The 18,754-nt window shown below is 45.9% G+C and overlaps 1 protein-coding gene across 4 annotated transcripts in view; it reads right to left on the bottom strand.

Annotated features, from left to right (window-relative positions):
* Positions 1-18,754, bottom strand: part of BEND2 (BEN domain containing 2) — a 279,920-nt gene that overhangs the window by 166,578 nt on the left and 94,588 nt on the right. For all 4 annotated transcript variants that reach the window (XM_078656148.1, XM_078656147.1, XM_078656150.1 and 1 more), the window contains one exon: positions 10,347-10,492. In XM_078656148.1, coding sequence (XP_078512274.1) covers positions 10,347-10,492 — 146 coding nt within the window. The remainder of the gene's footprint in view (positions 1-10,346; positions 10,493-18,754) is intronic.

The following is an 18,754-nucleotide window of genomic DNA, read 5'->3' as shown; positions in this document are numbered from 1 at the left end:
CGCCCCCCTCCTGCTGTCCGTGAGCCTGCCCGCCCCCCTCCCGCTGTCCGTGTGCCTGCCCGCCACCCTCCCGCTGTCCGGGAGCCTGCCCGCCCCCCTCCCGCTGTCCATGTGCCTGCCCGCTCCCCTCCCACTGTACCGTGGCGCTGTGGGGTCACCATCATTTATTGTGGGTCTAGAGAATCACTTTGGAGTAACTCACATTTTTTACTTTGTATGACTGACAGTATGAGTTTGTCAGCCCTTGTCTCGTGGGTCGCAAAGGTTGGGGTAGTAGTAATTTGTTATACTCTTCGCTTGCGGCAGCACCCTGCCGTAGCTTTGTGTATTTTGTCTTTATTCCTCATTTTCGATTCAATTTCCTTTGATGATGTCACTTGAGTAGCACAGAAACAGGAACGTATTATGTGCTTTTTTCGAGTGTTTAGGGCAGAATGCGCTGAGAGTCTGTTTTCCACCTTCCCGAGTTCCCGGAGATTTGAATACTTTGTGAAGGGCAGAAACTAGTCTCTGGCTGTTTCCTGATCACCCTCCCGCTGTCCGTATGCCTGCCCGCCCCCCTCCCGCTGTCCGTGTGCCTGCCCGCCCACTCCCGCTGTCCGTGAGCCTGCCCGCCTGCCCCTCCTGCTGTCCGTGAGCCTGCCCGCCCCCCTCCCGCTGTACGTGAGCCTGCCCGCCCCCCTCCCGCTGTCCGTGTGCCTGCCCGCCCCCCTCCCGCTGTCCGTGTGCCTGCCTGAAATTAGATGTATTTCAATTAGGAAACACTATGACCCATGAGATAGATACCCACCACCACAGCCCTCTCTCTGCAAGGCCGGTCTCCTTGTTAAGCCAGTAACAGGGGTTATTGGGAATATAAGGAAAGCGGGAATACCGCACCTCTACTGTTTCCCATTAGGGCACTTCCTCCATTAAAAGTAAGTGAAGGTCACGGGCAGGAAAGCGGTGGAAAACGCAAAATGATTACAGCATTCATGTGATAACTCTCATTTGACACGAACCACTCAGAGTCTCTTTCGAAGTGCAGTGGTACTCCCACATCTGGAAATGACACTGGTATCCACAGTAACAATAATTCTAGGTGTAGGAATACTGCATCCGTGTTTCTGCCACTCTCATGATGAGGGCCAAAGTCTGGACACTGCATGTGTCTGTGTCAGTTACTGCACAAGGCGATCCTTTAATGGCATTGTGTCTCTTAATGCATGTATTTGTGTCAACGACTTTGTGTGCGCTCTTTAGCTGGTCATTTTTTAATTCAAAAGCTTTCTTTACAGTGTGCAGCTGCCTGCAAATGTGTACTCATTACAGAGCGTTGGTGCACAGTCCTCAACTTATTTTCTGCTCTGTGTGTGTTGGGGCTCTGTGTGTGTTGGGGCTCTGTGTGTGTTGGGGCCCTGTGTGTGTTGGGGCTCTGTCAGTGTGGCTACCTTTTTTTGTAGGTGGCTCTATGTGTGGGTGGCTCTGTGTGTGTGGCTCTCTGTGTGTGTGCGTGTGGATGCAAATGCAATAGGTCTCGCATTTGCGAGAGATTAAGCTATTGGCATTGTAAATGACAATGCCATTTATTTATAGGTTTTCAAAACCAACACATAAATAAAAAAAAATAGTCATTTACAATGCCAATAGCTCTAACTTTTACAAAGGCGAAACCGTTGCATTGTAAATGCTTGTTACTTTGTGCATTAGAGGCAGCTGAGCTTCTGCCTTCATCTGAATCTCATGCTACTCAAACCTATGAGGCTGTGTCCTTGTATTTACTTGGTTCTGCTCAGCTTAGGCTATTGAGCATCTGGATTTCTCTGCTTCTGCCTTCAGTTCTTCTCCCTCTTGCCTGGAGGGTTTTAGAATTATGGCCTTTTCCTCCCAGTGACCCCTTCCCACAAGCATGTGTCTCTTCACGCCTATCATATTGGCTATATCAAAAGATTGTCCACAGAAGGGAGTTTCCATTAACCCTGGCAAAGTAAATCAAGAATGGTAGAGAGTCTGTTGCTTTCAGCAGTGGACACCAGAGCATGCTCTGACACTGTGGTTTGATCGGAAGCAATCTGGTTAAGGTCAGTTTTGTTTTGTTTAGAATTTAGTTGTTTTGCTTTAGAAGTATGACAGCTGTGAATCAAGTTCTACAGTTGTAACTGAGTATCCCTTTGGCAGACCATGTTCATGGGGCCGCATGGCAAGCAGTGGCTAAAGGGTCTCAACTGTGGATGTGAAGGTTGCTGCCTTTAATGTCCAGAGGTCCATCCTAATATGGCTCTGCAACTGGATTGAATACAGCCCGCTCAGCATTTAACTCTCAACAACAGGGGGCGTGGCCGGCAAGATGGCTGATCAGAAGCACTAACAGAGTGCTACCTTCCCAAAACTTACATCCTATAAAATCCTGCTGGCCGTGGGCCCTGCGGAGCCCAGGCCCCAAAGATGGGCACAGCCCCGCATGAAGACCGAGGCCTCCGACTGGGGTGATCCACGGCCTTGGCTGAAGCTGGCGATTTCCGTGGTTGTGTATTACCGGAGGGGTGCCTACTGCCCTAAAAGACACTAGCCCCCAACTCCCTAGACCTGAGTAAAGTGGGAGTGACAGTCGGGCTGGACAATGTCATATGGCCACCTCTGAGGAGGCCGAGAGCAGGGGCCTTCGTCTCTGAGACCTGGTTTTCAGGGGTGCCCTTACACGCACTGGAGAGGCCAAGTGGCGCTAGTCTGCCAGACGTGGGCCCCCCGCCGCTTTGCCTGAACTAAGGGACTTGGCCAATTGTCTGTGGGGTAGAAAGCTTTGCGCCACAATGCCCAAGGATCAGCGCCCCCACCTGGATACTGTAGCAGGGGCTGTCAGCGGAACATGCGCTAAAGTGAGACCCCTGACTCCAATATGCCCTCTCTACCGCTGATACACTTATCGGTGGGATGGTGTGGCTGATATACCGGGAACTGGTCTCCCCCATCCTGAGCCGAGGAGATCGCATCTCAGCTGTTGGCCTGCAGCCTGTGCCCCAGAGGAGCTCCGCGATCCAGATGGCATTGCCCACACACTGTCTTGAAGCAATAAGGTGAGACAGCTGGTGGGGAAGACCCCACATGGAGGTGTCTGCACTCATCGAGGACATCTCCTTGCGCAACTTGCACCTGCATGCTGACAAAATACTGGGGCGCTTAACCTCGACAACTGCAGTAAGGAGGGTAGCTCCGCCCCACCCCTGAACCACAGAGTTACTCTTGGGAGTCCGGAGCTGTGAGCCAACCACATACCGAGTCCCACTGGAGGAGTGCAACAGAGATAGCGGGTCCCCCACTGAGGAAGTCTGAGAGTAGCTACCATGTTCACTGCACAAGTTGCGCGTCAGCACCCCTGGGAGCTCTGGTTTTCGGGAGGTCCGTCACAGCACTAATTGAGAGGTACCTCCGCTGTCGCACAAGGGCTCACTTGAGTGAGGGGGCTGGACGTCAGCATTGGTGGGGGGACCCAGTGCCCCATCGCGAGATACAACAATGATTGCAGTGACCGGTGCCTTGATCTCTCTCCGTGTACACATCAAAGCTGTTACTCATAGCACACGAAGACAAGGACGGAACGCCCAGGGGGGGGCACAACAAACAAGAATTGACCAGTATACAGCCAAGGGGACAGTTGCGGGCTCACACATAAAGGACAGACAACAGCCGCAGACCCCACAGGAACCAGCGGAGTCCCAGATACTGACAGCCATTTGAGACATCAAGCACAGTGGTGCAGGCAAAGATTGAGGCCACTGGCTGTAGACGTCAACCTGCTGCGCATGGACCTGCGCAAGGTAGCTGAGAGGTCAGTTGAAACTGAACAGAAGGTGTCTATGGTGTCAGAGGAAGTTGATTACTGCATTAGCCATAAAAAGGAAGAGTAGGCGACGTTCCACATCAGAGACTAAGGTGGTGGTCTGACGAGATGGTACTTTAGACCTGGAACCGCAGCAACAGGATCGAGAGGCAGCCAGGGCACTGGTGGAGTCCGTTACTTCTCCTGAGCCCTCAGGAGCTGGCTCGGATTTCGTGGAGGACACATAGCTCACACAGCCAGAGACTGCCATGGATTGATGGAGGCTGTGGTCGGAAGCTGCTGCCAGTCCAGGTGACATTTGGGAGTTCCGGGTGAATCGGATGGCAGGCCTGGGCTTCCTGTTTCTGGGTGGAGGCAAACTTTCTGAAAGACCCATCTGGGGTTGCCTTGCTGGCCTACTTCTACACGTTTCCAAGGGTCACTGGCAGCAGTCGAGCGGGCAGGAAAGTCAATCCCCACTAAATGTTTCATATTGGCACAGAATAGGTAGGCCCTGTGCAGCAGGTTCTCCACGATCGATGTGGCCATGCAGAGGTTGTTCTACCTGCATTGCGGATCATCTTGTGGTGCAGTCATGCATCACCAGACAACACAGCCATACACAGGCCGATCTTCTGGGAAATACAGTCACACATCATCTTCCTCTAGGCATGACAGTCATGCACTGGCAGATTTTCTTTTGGGTGCTAGCAATGCAGACAACTTCTTCTGGGCAATATGGCCAAGCACAAGCCGATTCAGACCCAGATCATAACCTACATTAGGCTTTGGTGATTCAGAATGAATCATCACAGTTCTCACCAGTAACTGCTTCCTGAGAAACTGTTGGCTCGTAGGCACCAGGGTATACAGCTCACTCTCTGCTGTCCTCTTCTGGATATCACAGCAGCAGCATTAACTCGGTAACCTCAAACCTTCTGGACAGTCACTCTTCCTGAAGGATTGGCAGGCATCTTCCCTCTCTCAGCAGGCAAGATGGTGCTTCATGGAGTCAAACTCACCTCTGGAAAGCTGGCTGTCAGGTAGACACCAGTAATAGCTGTAAAGCAGCGCTTTGTGGAGGGAAATATCCTTTACAACTAAACTTTTACCACGCAGTGCTGTTACAACGCAAGTATTACAACGAAAACCTTTACAATGCATTACACTGGGGGGCGCTCTAGGACAGGGAATAGTTTTAATTTACTATCCAACACCTTCCCTAGTGTCCACCGGGACTGGAGTTGGAATAGTAAATTAAACTATTCACTATCCAGCACCCCAAGTGTAATGCGTTGTAAAGGTTTGTGTTGTAATACTTGCGTTGTAACAGCATGCGTGGTAAAAGCATGCGTTGTAACGTCATACATCCCTCTGTGGAACATTCACACTTCCTTGGCTATAGAGTACTCAGAGGTGGAACAGCAAGTGATGTACTTGAGGCCCCACTTTTATACAGCAAAAGAAAACAGAATTTGTGTATCTATTGTCAGTCAGTCAATCAAGCTTTATTTCGAAATAAATATCAGAAAAGCAACTAGTTTCAATGCGGGAGAGAAATGCATAAATAAAGACATACAACACACTTCTCTCATATTCAATAAAATGTATAACTCATTAAAACATAAATAATCGAATAGATAAAAACCTACAACAAGATTCTCACTAAGTCAATAAAAGATAAAGCTTATGACAAATATTATAATCAATCAGCACGATTAAAAAAACAATTTAAGACAGAAAGGGCAGTTGAAGATATAAAAAAATTCATTGTCTTAATCAAGGAGCAGCATAGAAAACCTCAATCTTACAATGCACATACTTATGACCATTATATCAAATTTTTGGAAGCCCTATTGTTAGAACCCGGTTGGGTGATTCTCCGTTCATGTCTCCTTTCCAGGCTGCTCTCCAGAAGCAACCTGTGTGTTTCGTTTCTCTACACTTAAGTGATCTTTATACGGGAGTTCTGATGTTTTTACATTTTGAGCATGGAAATGTGGCATGTTACTTTTTTTGATAAAATGTTTGGATTTTAATACTTGCATTCATCAGGATTGGTTTTCCATTAGATACTTGGGAGTGCTTGAGCATGTTTTATTTATAGGACTGTATTGTAGGAGTGTATTGTAGTCTTTCAAGAGTATAGTCAGGTTTAAAGTTGCAAAAGCCTCTGTCACAGAATACAAAAATTCAGGGCCACTGATAACAGAATGATAGCAGCTACCACTGAAGTTGAATTCTCAAACACTCCAACAAGTAGTGGGTTAGCCAAACCTATAAAATAGTAAGAGTTCTTGGATTTCTTGCTGTAATTGTCATGAGGTGGAAGAGTTCTGCCATAGAGTTTGTGAGGAAAGGACAACTCCTTCCGGAAGCCACACTGTTTGTACCCAGTGTAACACAGATTACAGAGAGGATGCCCTCTAGAAAGCACTGCAAGACAGTGACGGATTGATAGGCCCAAAAATCACAAAAATGCAGAGGTGTCAGGTCCCAGTTGTAGGGCATTTCTTGCAAAGCCAAGTTTGAGTTCTAGGTAAGACGAGGACTGGAGCACAGCTGGAACTGGCAGGTCTGAAGAAAAGCAGGAGATGGCTGGATTGGAGCAGAGCTGTGAGGGCTCGAGCGGTGGTGGAGGTGGAGGGGCTGGAGCAGAGCTGATGCGAGCAGGGCTTGGAAAAAGCTGGAGTTGGGACTGGAGCAGAGCTAGAGCGAAATATCCAACAGCAAGAGAAGGCCAGTGGCGCTGTGAAACCCCACACATCGATTAGCGGCCTTTTATATAATTGAGGAGGAGAGGTGTGGCGCCGCGGCCAGGGCGACTGACTCCGGAATCTGGGGACCACGGTTCGATCCCCGGCTCCGGCGGCAGGTCAGCCCAGCACCATGTGACTCTGGGCAATAGCTTGCTTAATCTTCCCGACGGCCCCCAGCGCCTAGAGACCCTAACGGGTGATTGTGCGCTTTACAAATGTGGATTATTATTATTATTATTACCAATATGACAGGGAGGGGCTGCTCCCTGAGGAGGAACCACATAGCAGAAGGGGTTGGTCTCCGAAATTGACATACTGAAACATTGTCCATTTTTGATGGCCATCTTGCAGTCAAGTCTGTGTTTTGTGGCCCTCTTGAAATGGAGTTTCAATAATGAAAAGTTGAAAGGACACGTTCCACTTTCAACCATAACGATAAGTTATTAAAGGACACCCTGGAATTTCTAAATTCTCTGATAAAAGGCTCTAATAGTAACTCTGACCAGTTACTGTTGAAGATCTGTGATGATCAGAGACTACGGGGATCTGTAATCGTGCAGACTGTGAGCAGTTTATCCATCAGGATAAAGAAAGGGTTTTATCCATCTAATAGTAAGGTGATCCTAGTATCATGTGTGCAATATGCCTATTGTGAATATTCACATTAAAGCTAGCATTGCACATTTTTTATGCAATTCTGTCAATGATTCGTTCTTGAATCTTCCGAGATCGCATTGCATTGAATTAAAACTAATTTCCAAAACTCATGAACATCTGGGACCTCTAAGAAGGAGTCTAGGACCACCTCAATTTAGTGCACTGATAATGTCACACCATGTTACACACTCTTGAACACAGGTGGTTAGAAGACTGTAGTGCTCCAACCATCACATACACTGGTTTAGTAAACAGGAATATTTATTTCAGTGACCTCCAGCTGCAATTTTTTCACCATCGTGCTTCAACTGCATTGTAGAAATCTCATTGGGTGTTCCAACAGTGATCCAGAATTCTGAGCTAAAGACTAGTCTATAAATATCCAGTGACAACGCCATACATGTGCCTACTTTTATTCAACCCCTCCCACCCCCATCTCCCTGGTACTTTGCATATACTTCCAAAAGTCCATCACCTTCATTTTATAAGATAACCACTTTGGTCCCAATTTACAGAGGTAAACTTAGACCTGAAGTCTAAGTTTAGACCTGAAGTTTAAAGTTAGACTTCGGGTTTAAAGTTAGACTTCGGGTCTATACTTAGACTTCGGGTCTGTACTTGACTTCGGGTCTATACTTAGACTTCGGGTCTATACTTAGACTTCGGGTCTATACTTAGACTTCGGGTCTATACTTAGACTTCGGGTCTATACTTAGACTTCGGGTCTATACTTAGACTTCGGGTCTATACTTAGACTTCGGGTCTATATTTAGACTTCGGGTCTATATTTAGACTTCGGGTCTATATTTAGACTTCGGGTCTAAACTTAGACTTCGGGTCTAAACTTAGACTTCGGGTCTAAACTTAGACTACGGGTCTAAACTTAGACTACAGGTCTAAACTTAGACTTAGGGTCTAAACTTAGACTACAGGTCTAAACTTAGACTACAGGTCTAAACTTAGACTTAGGGTCTATACTTAGAGTTCGGGTCTAAAGTTAGACTATAGGCCTAAAATTAGACTTTAGGTCTTCAGGTAAACATTAGCATTCAGGTCCAGGTTTAACTCTGTGAACTGGGCCCTTTATCGTGAACAATGACACCCCTGAAGGGTCTTAAATACTTATTGTCTTCCTTTCTTTCCAGTCTTCTTTTTTAGTGATTGCTCAATCAGCACCTTTAAACTAGATTGCTTTACCTCCCTTTGTAGCATACCATACCCATGGGGGATTATTCGGTTTCTCCTTCACCGATTCCTTGATATTATCTCTATCAACCCAAATTTGTTTATGTTTATTCAGATACATAAGGGATGATTCCTTAGTGGTTGGCTTTCTTCTTTTCAATGATAGGAATGATGAGATCCCAGTCAATGAGTGAGGAGTCACTAGGTAGGCCCACATCATTATTTTTACTTCTCTTTTCAGAAAAAAGCCCACTAGTTTTAGACAACTAAATATTCTCTGCTATTCATCTCTCATGTTTTAGCCTAGTCTGGCTGAGAATTCCTCCATTTTTCTTGAAAAACAATGTACTCTGTTTTCAGACAAAATTGTCTTAGATATACATCCCTCTAAAAGCATATCCTCTAAAAGTGTATTATAGTGTGTGTATCTTAATTGTCAACAGCCCTTATCATAAATCACTTGGCATGTTGGTCTATCATGATTAAAATAAATCTATTTCCTCTGCCTATAATGTCTAACAGTCCCATGAAATCAGTCACCGCTTTCTCCCATTGCCACCATAGACTCTATACACAATTCAAAGGTGGTTGCCTTTTCACTTTTGTCTTATTCCTATTAGCAAAAGCTTAACAATTTGTCATCACCTCCGCTACATTGGTTATCTATGTTGGGCCACCAGAAGGACTACTTCAATCTTCTCTTTGTCATATTCCATAGTGGATGGTCTTCATGGACGGATCAGAATATTCATATGTGTAATCCTACAGGAGGAATTATTTGATTATGCCTTAATTGTGTCCTCATCAACACACTCAGTTCCTCTTTTATATTATGAAATTAATTTACTTGATATTCTATCTTATTTAGCTCCATTCACCCATCACAACCTTTTCTTTTACCTTGTCCTGAGCTTAGTCCTAATTTACTTCCTCACATCTATTCTCCTTCACTTTGTGCCTACTCCACATCCCTCAATACCATTAGCTCTCCTCCCTCTCCATTATTTTCATCTTCACCCTCAATTGGTAAACCCGGTCCACTAAAACTGTTTTTACACACTTCACTCATTTCAAAGATATACTCAGTCACTGATAATAACCAGCTGGGGATCCTCAGTGTTACATTTCTTTCTGATTACCTTCCAAAATAATGACATGCCCAAGTGATTTCTGGACAGTGCTCATGATTAAAGGTATCCTTCAGTAGTGGTAAGCTCCTAAAGGAGTAACAAATGATGTCAAATGCTTGAATTCATCATGCAAGCTTATTTGGAGGCTGGTGGTCTACCCAGATGTTATTATTGAGCCCTCAAAAATCAACATATGATCAAATGAAATCCCATCCTCGTCGCCAAATTGTGTAGAGTTCAAACCATAGCATACATTGGTTTATTAAGGAGGAGTTTTTATTTCAGCACCTCCAGCCAACAGCCCAAGCATCTGTATCCTTGCCCATCAGCAGCCTTGCAGAATTCTTATTAGCATTCCAAGAGTCATCCAGAATTCTGGTGGAAACACTTTATGGGCATCTAGGGACAACTCTGCACATCTCTCCTCTTTTATAAGTAATAACAATGACCTCTAGAACGAGAAAGTAAAGTAGAAAAATTGATGTGACTAAGTGAGTGTAAGTGGTTCTAGTAACCCTTCATATGTCGGTAGATTCATGGAATCACTCTTTCCTTGAATGTGTTAGTAACGGCAAGCTGGCGCTAGAAAACAATACTTCAACATCGAATTCTTTAGTGTTGATACGTTGGTTACCATACATCGTATTGCCTTCAGTTTCAATTCCTCCTTCAAAAATTGTGAGTTCCACCTGTTTGACTTGTCTGCATGACTCTTCAATCATATAAGTTCTATGTGCATGAACACAGACACACACTATGGGTTCACTCTTATTAAAATAAGTAGCACATTAGCATGTTTTGAAGCTATAATGCACATACCGGGTTTCCTCCATGCATAGAAGTTCTTCTCCTTTTATGCAAAAAGCCAAACTCCACTTCTGGTCCACGACTCTCACTGTGCATGCTTGCAGAATGGCTCATCTGAGATATCTGTGGCTCACTGAGCCGTGATACACCATCCCCTCCTAAAACCCAAAATTGATGGAAGTTATATCAACACACATTGTCTGCTGTTAGATTACATGCAAGACTTTCCAAGGCAATGCAGCTTCTGCAGTATCTCCATGTTGTAAGGTTGGCAAGTAAAACAACTGCCCTACAATGCCAGCTGAAAATCACAACCAAAAACAGGAAATTTTTTATTTAACACAAATCTGAATTTTTGAGCTCTGGATCTGAAAATATGCTCATGTGCATATCCACACTCATGTGGAGTTGCTTGAAGAAATTACATCAGTAAGTCACAATGCACCAATGTGCTGATTGCACTCATCTATATGTGAATATCGAGGGTATATAGGATTATCAAGTCCACACTTCAGTGAAGAATACCATCTGCTTATTGGGTTATCAGGGACTGGATCTGAATTATTGGAAACCATGCCATAGCCTGTCCCTAAACAGAGCCTTTGCTCACTGCTTCACACCAGGCTGTACCGTGGTAGACAAGGATATGCTCCTATAATACAAGGTGTTTACCAGCACATGCTAGGACCTATCAGAAATCATACACTGATACACGCAAGTAGTAAACCTCAAACATTTCCGTAAAAAAATAATTGTGCCACTATTCTATTTTCAAAATGTAAACTGACATATAATACTGACTTACCAAGACTACCCAATCCTTGAAAAAGTTCAACGGATGTTCAAATACAACTAAAGAGCTTGATGCATGGCTATTGTACTTCTACAGCAATATTAACTGAACTCAACAAAACTTACCACAGCCGTATTAACCCTGATCAAATACACTGTCAAAGCGCACTATAAAGTGATAGAACGGAGACTCTACTGTTCTTCAATGTGTCTGCTAGAGGTAAGGGCGATCTTCTTCTATACTCACTTTGTGGATTCAAGAAATGTGATAAGTGTGTATAGGACGTGCTTCTGTGAAAGGATCACTAGGAGGAAAAGACCATCTAAACAAAAACCTCCAGGCAAGATGTGGCACTACAGGCAGCAGTAGTGAAAATCAGGCACCAAAGAGCCATTGGCCAAAGATGAAAATTTCACCCTCCTCTACTTCAACAGATGTGATATAGGTTTGCTCAAACCAGCTAAAACAAATAATGATTTGTGGATGACAGAGAGAAACAATATCTTGCCACCCCTAGTGATCACTTCCAAACCACTTTATCTTCCCACTAGTATGGCCCAGGACATACAGAATACGGCAATGTTGGCTGGTCACTCTAAAGGCAAAGCAGTCTAAGGAAATCTCCCTGCAGCTAAAAATTGTGTTCACTGGCTGCTATTGGAGGCCTGAACTAAATTAAACAAATCTGGTTTGTCTTTCAAAGCTGTTCCCTCGAAACGGCCTTTTTCTACCTGAAATGTTCCGAGTCAGCTTGCCCAAGTACTACACACAGTTTGTAATTGGAATGCGTTCATAATGTTAAAAGGCATCTGGATAACGTTTTCTTTTCTCAAAATCACAAAGAAAAATCTCTTGGTTTTCATAAAATAAATAAAGTTGTTTTTTTCAGGAAAAACAATACCCTATTGTTGAGTATGCTACTTCCTAATCCTTGCTGTGGACTTTACTGAAAATGTGATGAAATGTAAGAAATCTGATCTTTTGTTTTACATTGTGAACCATGTTTCAAAATCCAGCTCGGGGTATATAAGGTACATTTAAACCCACTGTAATAAATAAGTAAATAATGGAGAAAAAGACATGGGCACAAAAAGAGTCATACTAAGTTATGACATACAGCTCCAGAAAGAAAGAAATCACTGTGGGAAACTAGAGATTGTTAAATTAGTGGATGGAGGGAAGTTCAGTATTGATGGGCGGTGTGGCAGAGCTCCAACTAAGCCACTTCAGAGAGAATTGCCTGTAGCACATGAACAGCCACACAAAAACAAAATTACAGTTAATAAATAAAAACAATTCAATGATCGAAATGACTCAACAGTGAAGTAAATGAGGTTTAAGGGTAATTATTTAATAGGATATTGGCCACTACTCTTCAGAGACAACTTCCAGAAAAATGAAAGACACCAATGGGCTGAGAGTTATTTCTCAAAGACCATCATTTTGGGTGTGAGGGAGCAATATATTTTTTTTTGCAGAGAAAAACAGACAGACCCCCACAATTAAAAGGAAAATATTCTGGAGAAACCCCTACCGTCCAAACCACGGATTCACTCCCATAGATCAAATGTCCTTGTTTAAAAAGAAGGTGATGCATGAAAATGTCTAGATCTTCACATCTGGTTCTAGACTCATAAACCTGCGCTTCAAAAGTCCCCAAACATCTGAGGGGGTGAGAAATTGGGTGGTTGGTTAAATGGGAGGGTTATCCTCATGCAAGGAACAACCACAATCATAGTCGGGGTGAAACACAAAGGTCACTAAATTAACCTGTGCTTAACCCGCTGGTAACTTGGCACAATAACAGATTTATGCAGTACACAAACAGTAATAAAGTGAAAACTTTACACACAAGAAGAATTCCACACCAATTTAGAAAACTAGAGTACATTTTAATAAAATATATGACACCAAAACAACAAAAATCCAATCGTAGGGGGCGTTAGAAAGCTGGTGAGCAAGATGGCCGCACTGTAGTGAGGCTCCTGCCGCCCAAGAACATTATCCTTCATCATCCTACAGTTGCGGAGACTGTAGCACGAATACAGTGGCCTGGGAGATTGATGGTAACCTGCTGTGCACGCCAGGAGAGTTTGGGTGTGCACACAGGTGACCGGGCAAGTAGAAAATAAATAAACTCAGGCGTGGTCCAGAGCCTGAGAAATGTGGCGACCAGCGACATGGCGCACCGCCCACCGCACGCTGCAGAGTTAAGGAGCGCACTGGAGCATTCTGCTTCCTGGCGCAGCTCTTAAGAGTGCTATTGCAGGAGCAACAATTAAAGCAAGGCAGCTTTGAGGAGAGAGGAGCGCTGCCCAGACAGAACCGCTGAGTTACCCAACAAGGTGAGACTGTGCCCTGCATGCTGCGGAAGGGCCTATGCACGTACCGGGAGCCGAGGGAGCGCAAAGCTGAGACAGAACAATCGCTGCAACACAGAGGCCGGGATACATGGTGCCTCATGACAAGGCGAACTGTGCACTGTGAGCCGCAAAGAATAAAGGGCGGGCCCTGCTGTATCCCCATAGCTTAATTTGGCCCTCGCGTGTGCCGCTGCGACCAAGGCGGGCGAGGCTGGGCGAATCAAAGGGAGTGGAAGGCAGCACCCAGGTGGTGCTGCTGCACTGCCTGCTACGGTAAGACCACGCTCCATGGGATACCTGTGGCCTGCATGCGAACCATGAGCTGAGCAAAGCCCGAGGGGAATATCTGTTGACACGACAGAGCGCTCTACTGGGTCGCACCGCTGCTGAACACTGGGGGGGCCGCCCTCCGACTGCTGTGCTGTGAGTGAGCAAAAGATTTTTGAAAAGCGGAGGAGGGGGTCCGATCCACCTGAGGAGGCCCACCGAGAGTTCGGATAGCTTTGCAAGTGGGAAGCCGGGGATTGAACCTGTGCGCCATGCAGACGGGTCTGGTGAAATCCCTGCAGATCTACATAGCTAGTGCCAGCGTTTGTGCACCGGGGAAGTGGCGAACAAAGCGCTAGTGGTGCTGGACACTAGATAATTGCACTCACTTCACGGGTAAGAGATACTTTGGGAAAGGGGCAACGAGCTAGTTGGAAGGAATCCCAGACGACCCCCATTATATATTTCGGTCCTTGTAGTCCTGCTCAATACAGCGTGCACCTTGACTGACAATTGTGACAGCAGCACCCTCAAACTGCTGGCCCACTTCCCACAGAACATTCCAGGTACTCCTGCTGCACCCCGGGTAACATGGGAAGAACCGACCCATAACAAGCCAAACTCCCCTTTGAAGTCTGCAAATCAGTTCGGAATCCTCCAGGAGATACAGACGCTAACATGTCGGACAGCCAGCAATCGTTGACGCCACCTGAGGATGCAGACGTGAAGTCCCTATTGCTTACAATGAAGCCTCACATCAATCAAATCCAAGATGGATACCATGAGCATGCATATGGACTGCATTACGCAGTGACTCGAGAAGCATGAGGGACGCATCAGTGAGACAGAACAGAGAATTTCCTGCATAGAGGATGAGGCCACGACTAAAGGAGAGAAGCTGAATGACATTGAGCATCTTTTAAAGGTTATCTCTGTCAAAAATGAAGATTTGGAGGCGCGCACGCTCAGAAACGTTCGCGTTCTAGGAGTTCCAGAATCTACGAACATTGAACGTATGGAGGACTATGTAGAAGCCATGTTAGTAGATATTTTCGGGCCGCATCCTTCTCAAAGCAGATGGTGGTGGAGCGGGCACACTGGGCGCTCGCCACCAAACCTCTTCCTGGGGCCCCTCACCGGCCCAGAATTGCTAGGCTGCTCAATTATCGAGACAGAGACGCAGTGCTAAGATTGGCATGGGAATAGGGAACGCTGACCTATGGGGGCAATTCCATTTCCATTCACCAAGACTTCACAGTAGCGGTTCAAGAGGCTCGCAAGAAGTTCCTCCTGGTGAATAGCAAATTGCGGCTGGCCAACATCCCATACGCCATGTTATATCCCGCAAAACTACACATCACCTTCCGTGAAAAGCACCAATTGTTCACTACACCACAGCAGGCCCAAGAATTCCTGAAGCGATGGGCCAACAAGATGCTCAGAAGGGAGACACACCAGCCGCAGCCCTAGTCCAACCTACCCACTGTCAGAGACAAGATAGTGGGATGGCCTGCCACCTTCCGGATCTCTACAGTTCGGACAAACCATGGCTGTATGCTACATTGGCACTCAACAGAAGGATTCAGACATGACCATTATAAAACCAGTTGTATCCCTGCTCTCTTACTCCATTACCTTAAAGCACTTCATCAGTAAGATACCCAAGAGAAGGACGTAGAGACGCATTGGTTGATATCCACTACTGCGTAGCCACAATTTTAAAGTACTTCCTCAATGAAAAACACAAAGAGTTGATGTTGGAAATGAAAAGAAGCAGGACACGAGTACAGCCACTCCGACTTTCAGCCCAGGAAAGCCTTGAAAGCTTCTCTGATTACGAGAGAATCGTCACGCTTGGAAGAGCGCTTGGAGGAGCGATACAATTTCACATTTGCTGCCTAATCCTCTGCTACACTGTTGCTCTGGCAATTACATACTTTCCGAACCTTTGGCTATTGGTTCACAGAAAGATCAGGATACGAACGCAGCAGCTCTGTCTTCAAGCTTGGGGGCGCGTGAGGAGAAACAATGGAATTTCCCACAGATATGGGAGATGTGCTGTGCTAGGAGGAGCGCTCTATTCGGTCCCCCACCTCCTGCCTCTGTACCGCCTGGCTTCTTTGGAGCTTACCTCAGGTTTTTCCCCGTTTTACTACAAAACCCGAAGCACCAGTGGCTACAGATGTCGTCCAGGGGCTCTAAAACCCGGGAGGCCCCCCAGCTCACATCAAACAACATTACCTCTGGTGAGGCTGCTGTGTTGGACAATTCTATAAAAGGTAAAAGGGAAGCTAACTCTTTAAAACGGGCTATGTGTAAGACTGGGGGCAGTGCGCGTGCCGGGGGAGCTAAGGAGGGCTCACGGGCTCTCAGCCAACAATTGTAGAAATGCTCACTGGACCCAAGGCATTACCTACTAACCCTGATATCGCTATGAGCAGCGCCCCAGCTCCCACACCCCCTGCTCCCATACCTCCTGCAGTGCCCAAACCAGACTGCCAGGTAGCAGACGCACGGGATTGGTTGATCCATGAATTAAACCCAGTGGGGGTACAAGAAAATGGCATGCTACTACAAAAGGAGGCATCTTTTGGCAAGCAATCTATAGACCTAAACAGCACAGAGGGTGCAGTGGACGTGATAGACTCTTTCGCGGACTCACTTACTATGGTACTACCCGCTAAAGTCGCTGCTAGCTCCTTACACCTAGACCCTATCAAGACAATAACTGATAGCGCTACTGGACTAAACCACCTAGCAAAAGGTATTACAGACTATATCCTAAGAGCAGAACCCAATCCTGGTCTCAGAGCCCCCTGGACCCCACAGGTTTGAGGCAAACACTTTTACTCGGTCTGAGATGGCTCCTTAACCACTACCGATGGAGATCAAATCAGCTCCTGCTCTAGCGAAGATATTAGTGGTGACCTCCCATAAAACACAGGGCCGGTACAGCGCCAGATGAAAAAAAGAAACCCCCGAAGAGACGTAGCCAACTCAAGTGGGACTATTCAGACTCGCAAATGTCTTATCCTCCATGTGAAGAAGCTAAACAGTCATCCATCTGGGAAAATGCCAAATCTGCAACAATAACAGCACCTATGGCAGAACCCTCCTTATCCTCAATTCTGGCCTCTATTAAGGACTTTGAGGAAGAGGTTCACTCTGACAATCGTGCCGCTAAGGAAGCAGCCAAAAAACTACAGGGGGTCTGCGAAAGCTAAATAAACTATGCATTGATATTAGTGACCGAGTCAGCAAGGACGTACAGAGAGCCTACAAATGGAGGTAACCACCCTGAAGAATCAGGGGTCTGCTCATGAGGCATGCCTGGCAGATGTTAGGATAAACATGGAGGAGCAGGAAAATCGACAGCGCAGGAACAATCTCCACCTCCTAGGTATTCCTGAAGGGGTCGAGGGAGAGGACCGAAGACGCTAAATTGTGAACCTGTTACGTGAAACCTTCCCGGCACAAGCAAATTGGAACTGGGACTATGAAATCCAGCGTGCGCATCGCTTCCCCTTCAACCATAAGCAGAACCGAAATGTCAGCAGCTCTTCCGGGGAAAACCCTAGAGCCTTTTAAGTATTTTTTGGGAACTTCCTCCTCAGGCAATTTGTGGACGATCAAGCCCGTCCGAATTCACCGAAGGGGGCCAATGGGGTGACATTCTTTTCCAAACCCAATTTTTGCCATACATCGGTAGAGCGCAGGTGGCATCTGCGCCAATTAATCACCCCATTTCAACAACTAGGTGCCCAAGTGTTCTTAATGAACCCTGCCAGACTAAAAGTTATTCTGAACGGGTCCACATGGGTCTTTATGGTTGAGGTCAAGGCAGGGGAATATTTGGGGGAAGTTAAGGCAAAAAAAGGGGGCAAATAAGGACCTGCAGGATCTCTATCGAGATATGAGCAGTATGATATATTAGAGAAGTAACTCCTGTTAATAATATATTTGGACCACGGGGAAGGTCCCTGCCCACTATGTTCCTCGGGGCTCCTAGGTTCTGGGTAACCATTCCCCTGGGGGATAAATTTATATTACAACAAGAGTCAAAAACCGATAAGTATTACATACTTTTTTAAGGCGCGCCTTTGTGGCATGGAATCCCAACTGACAAACATCATTCAGGGTGCACCTGATTGCTCAATCCTTGGGGGAGGGTGGGAAGAGTGGGAAGAGGGGGGGTCACGATATGGTGGTGGGGCGGGGCATGTTGTTTGAACATGTGGCAATACTTGGTGGAACAAAAATGTTGAAAAAGAAAGGAAAAAAAACAAAGTAAAAGCAATAGAAATAGTAAAAAGGGAAAATAATGCATACAAAAAAAAAAAAAATCGAAAGAGTTTTTCCCAGGTTGCTACAAGATGTTTGAAAAATAAGATGTGTTATCAAGATAAGTGCAAATATATTAAATAGCATGAATAATCAATGCTCTTTAAAAATTGTGTACGTTAACGTTTGCGGGTTAAATGATACCCTGAAAAGACAGAAGGTAGCTCAGGGTTTACGCTCACTGAGTGCGGAAGTAATTACCCTTCAGGAAAAACATATAGAGGGGTCACAGAAACACCTACTGAACTACCTGGGGTATAGGGTGATTGGTGGTACCTCACAGGGTGCAAAGACACGAGGGGTTGGAGTCTTGGTTCAAAACAGACACCCACTGACCTCTAGTAGGGTGAAAACTGATCCTCTCGATAAGTGGGTTATTGCAGAATGTCATCTTCCCCCCTAACACGAGCTTTACACTCTGCTCAATATATGGGAGCAACTTTGACGACCTCGGGGTTATCAATTGGATCTCGGGAGAACTTGCCCACTGGCCACTGCCACTAGTAATTTCCGGGGATCTAATCATCAATCTACCTAGTAACTGGGAAGCAACGGATCAATGGTCCTATACAGGTAGAAAGGCTTAAGTTTACCAGGCCCTACTTAATTTAATACAAATTCATGGGCTCAGCGATGTCTGGGCCTCATTAAAACCG

This window comes from Lissotriton helveticus, chromosome 8 (assembly GCF_964261635.1).
Source record: "Lissotriton helveticus chromosome 8, aLisHel1.1, whole genome shotgun sequence".
Taxonomy (NCBI): domain Eukaryota; kingdom Metazoa; phylum Chordata; class Amphibia; order Caudata; family Salamandridae; genus Lissotriton; species Lissotriton helveticus.
This window is presented reverse-complemented; position numbering and strand designations above follow the sequence as displayed.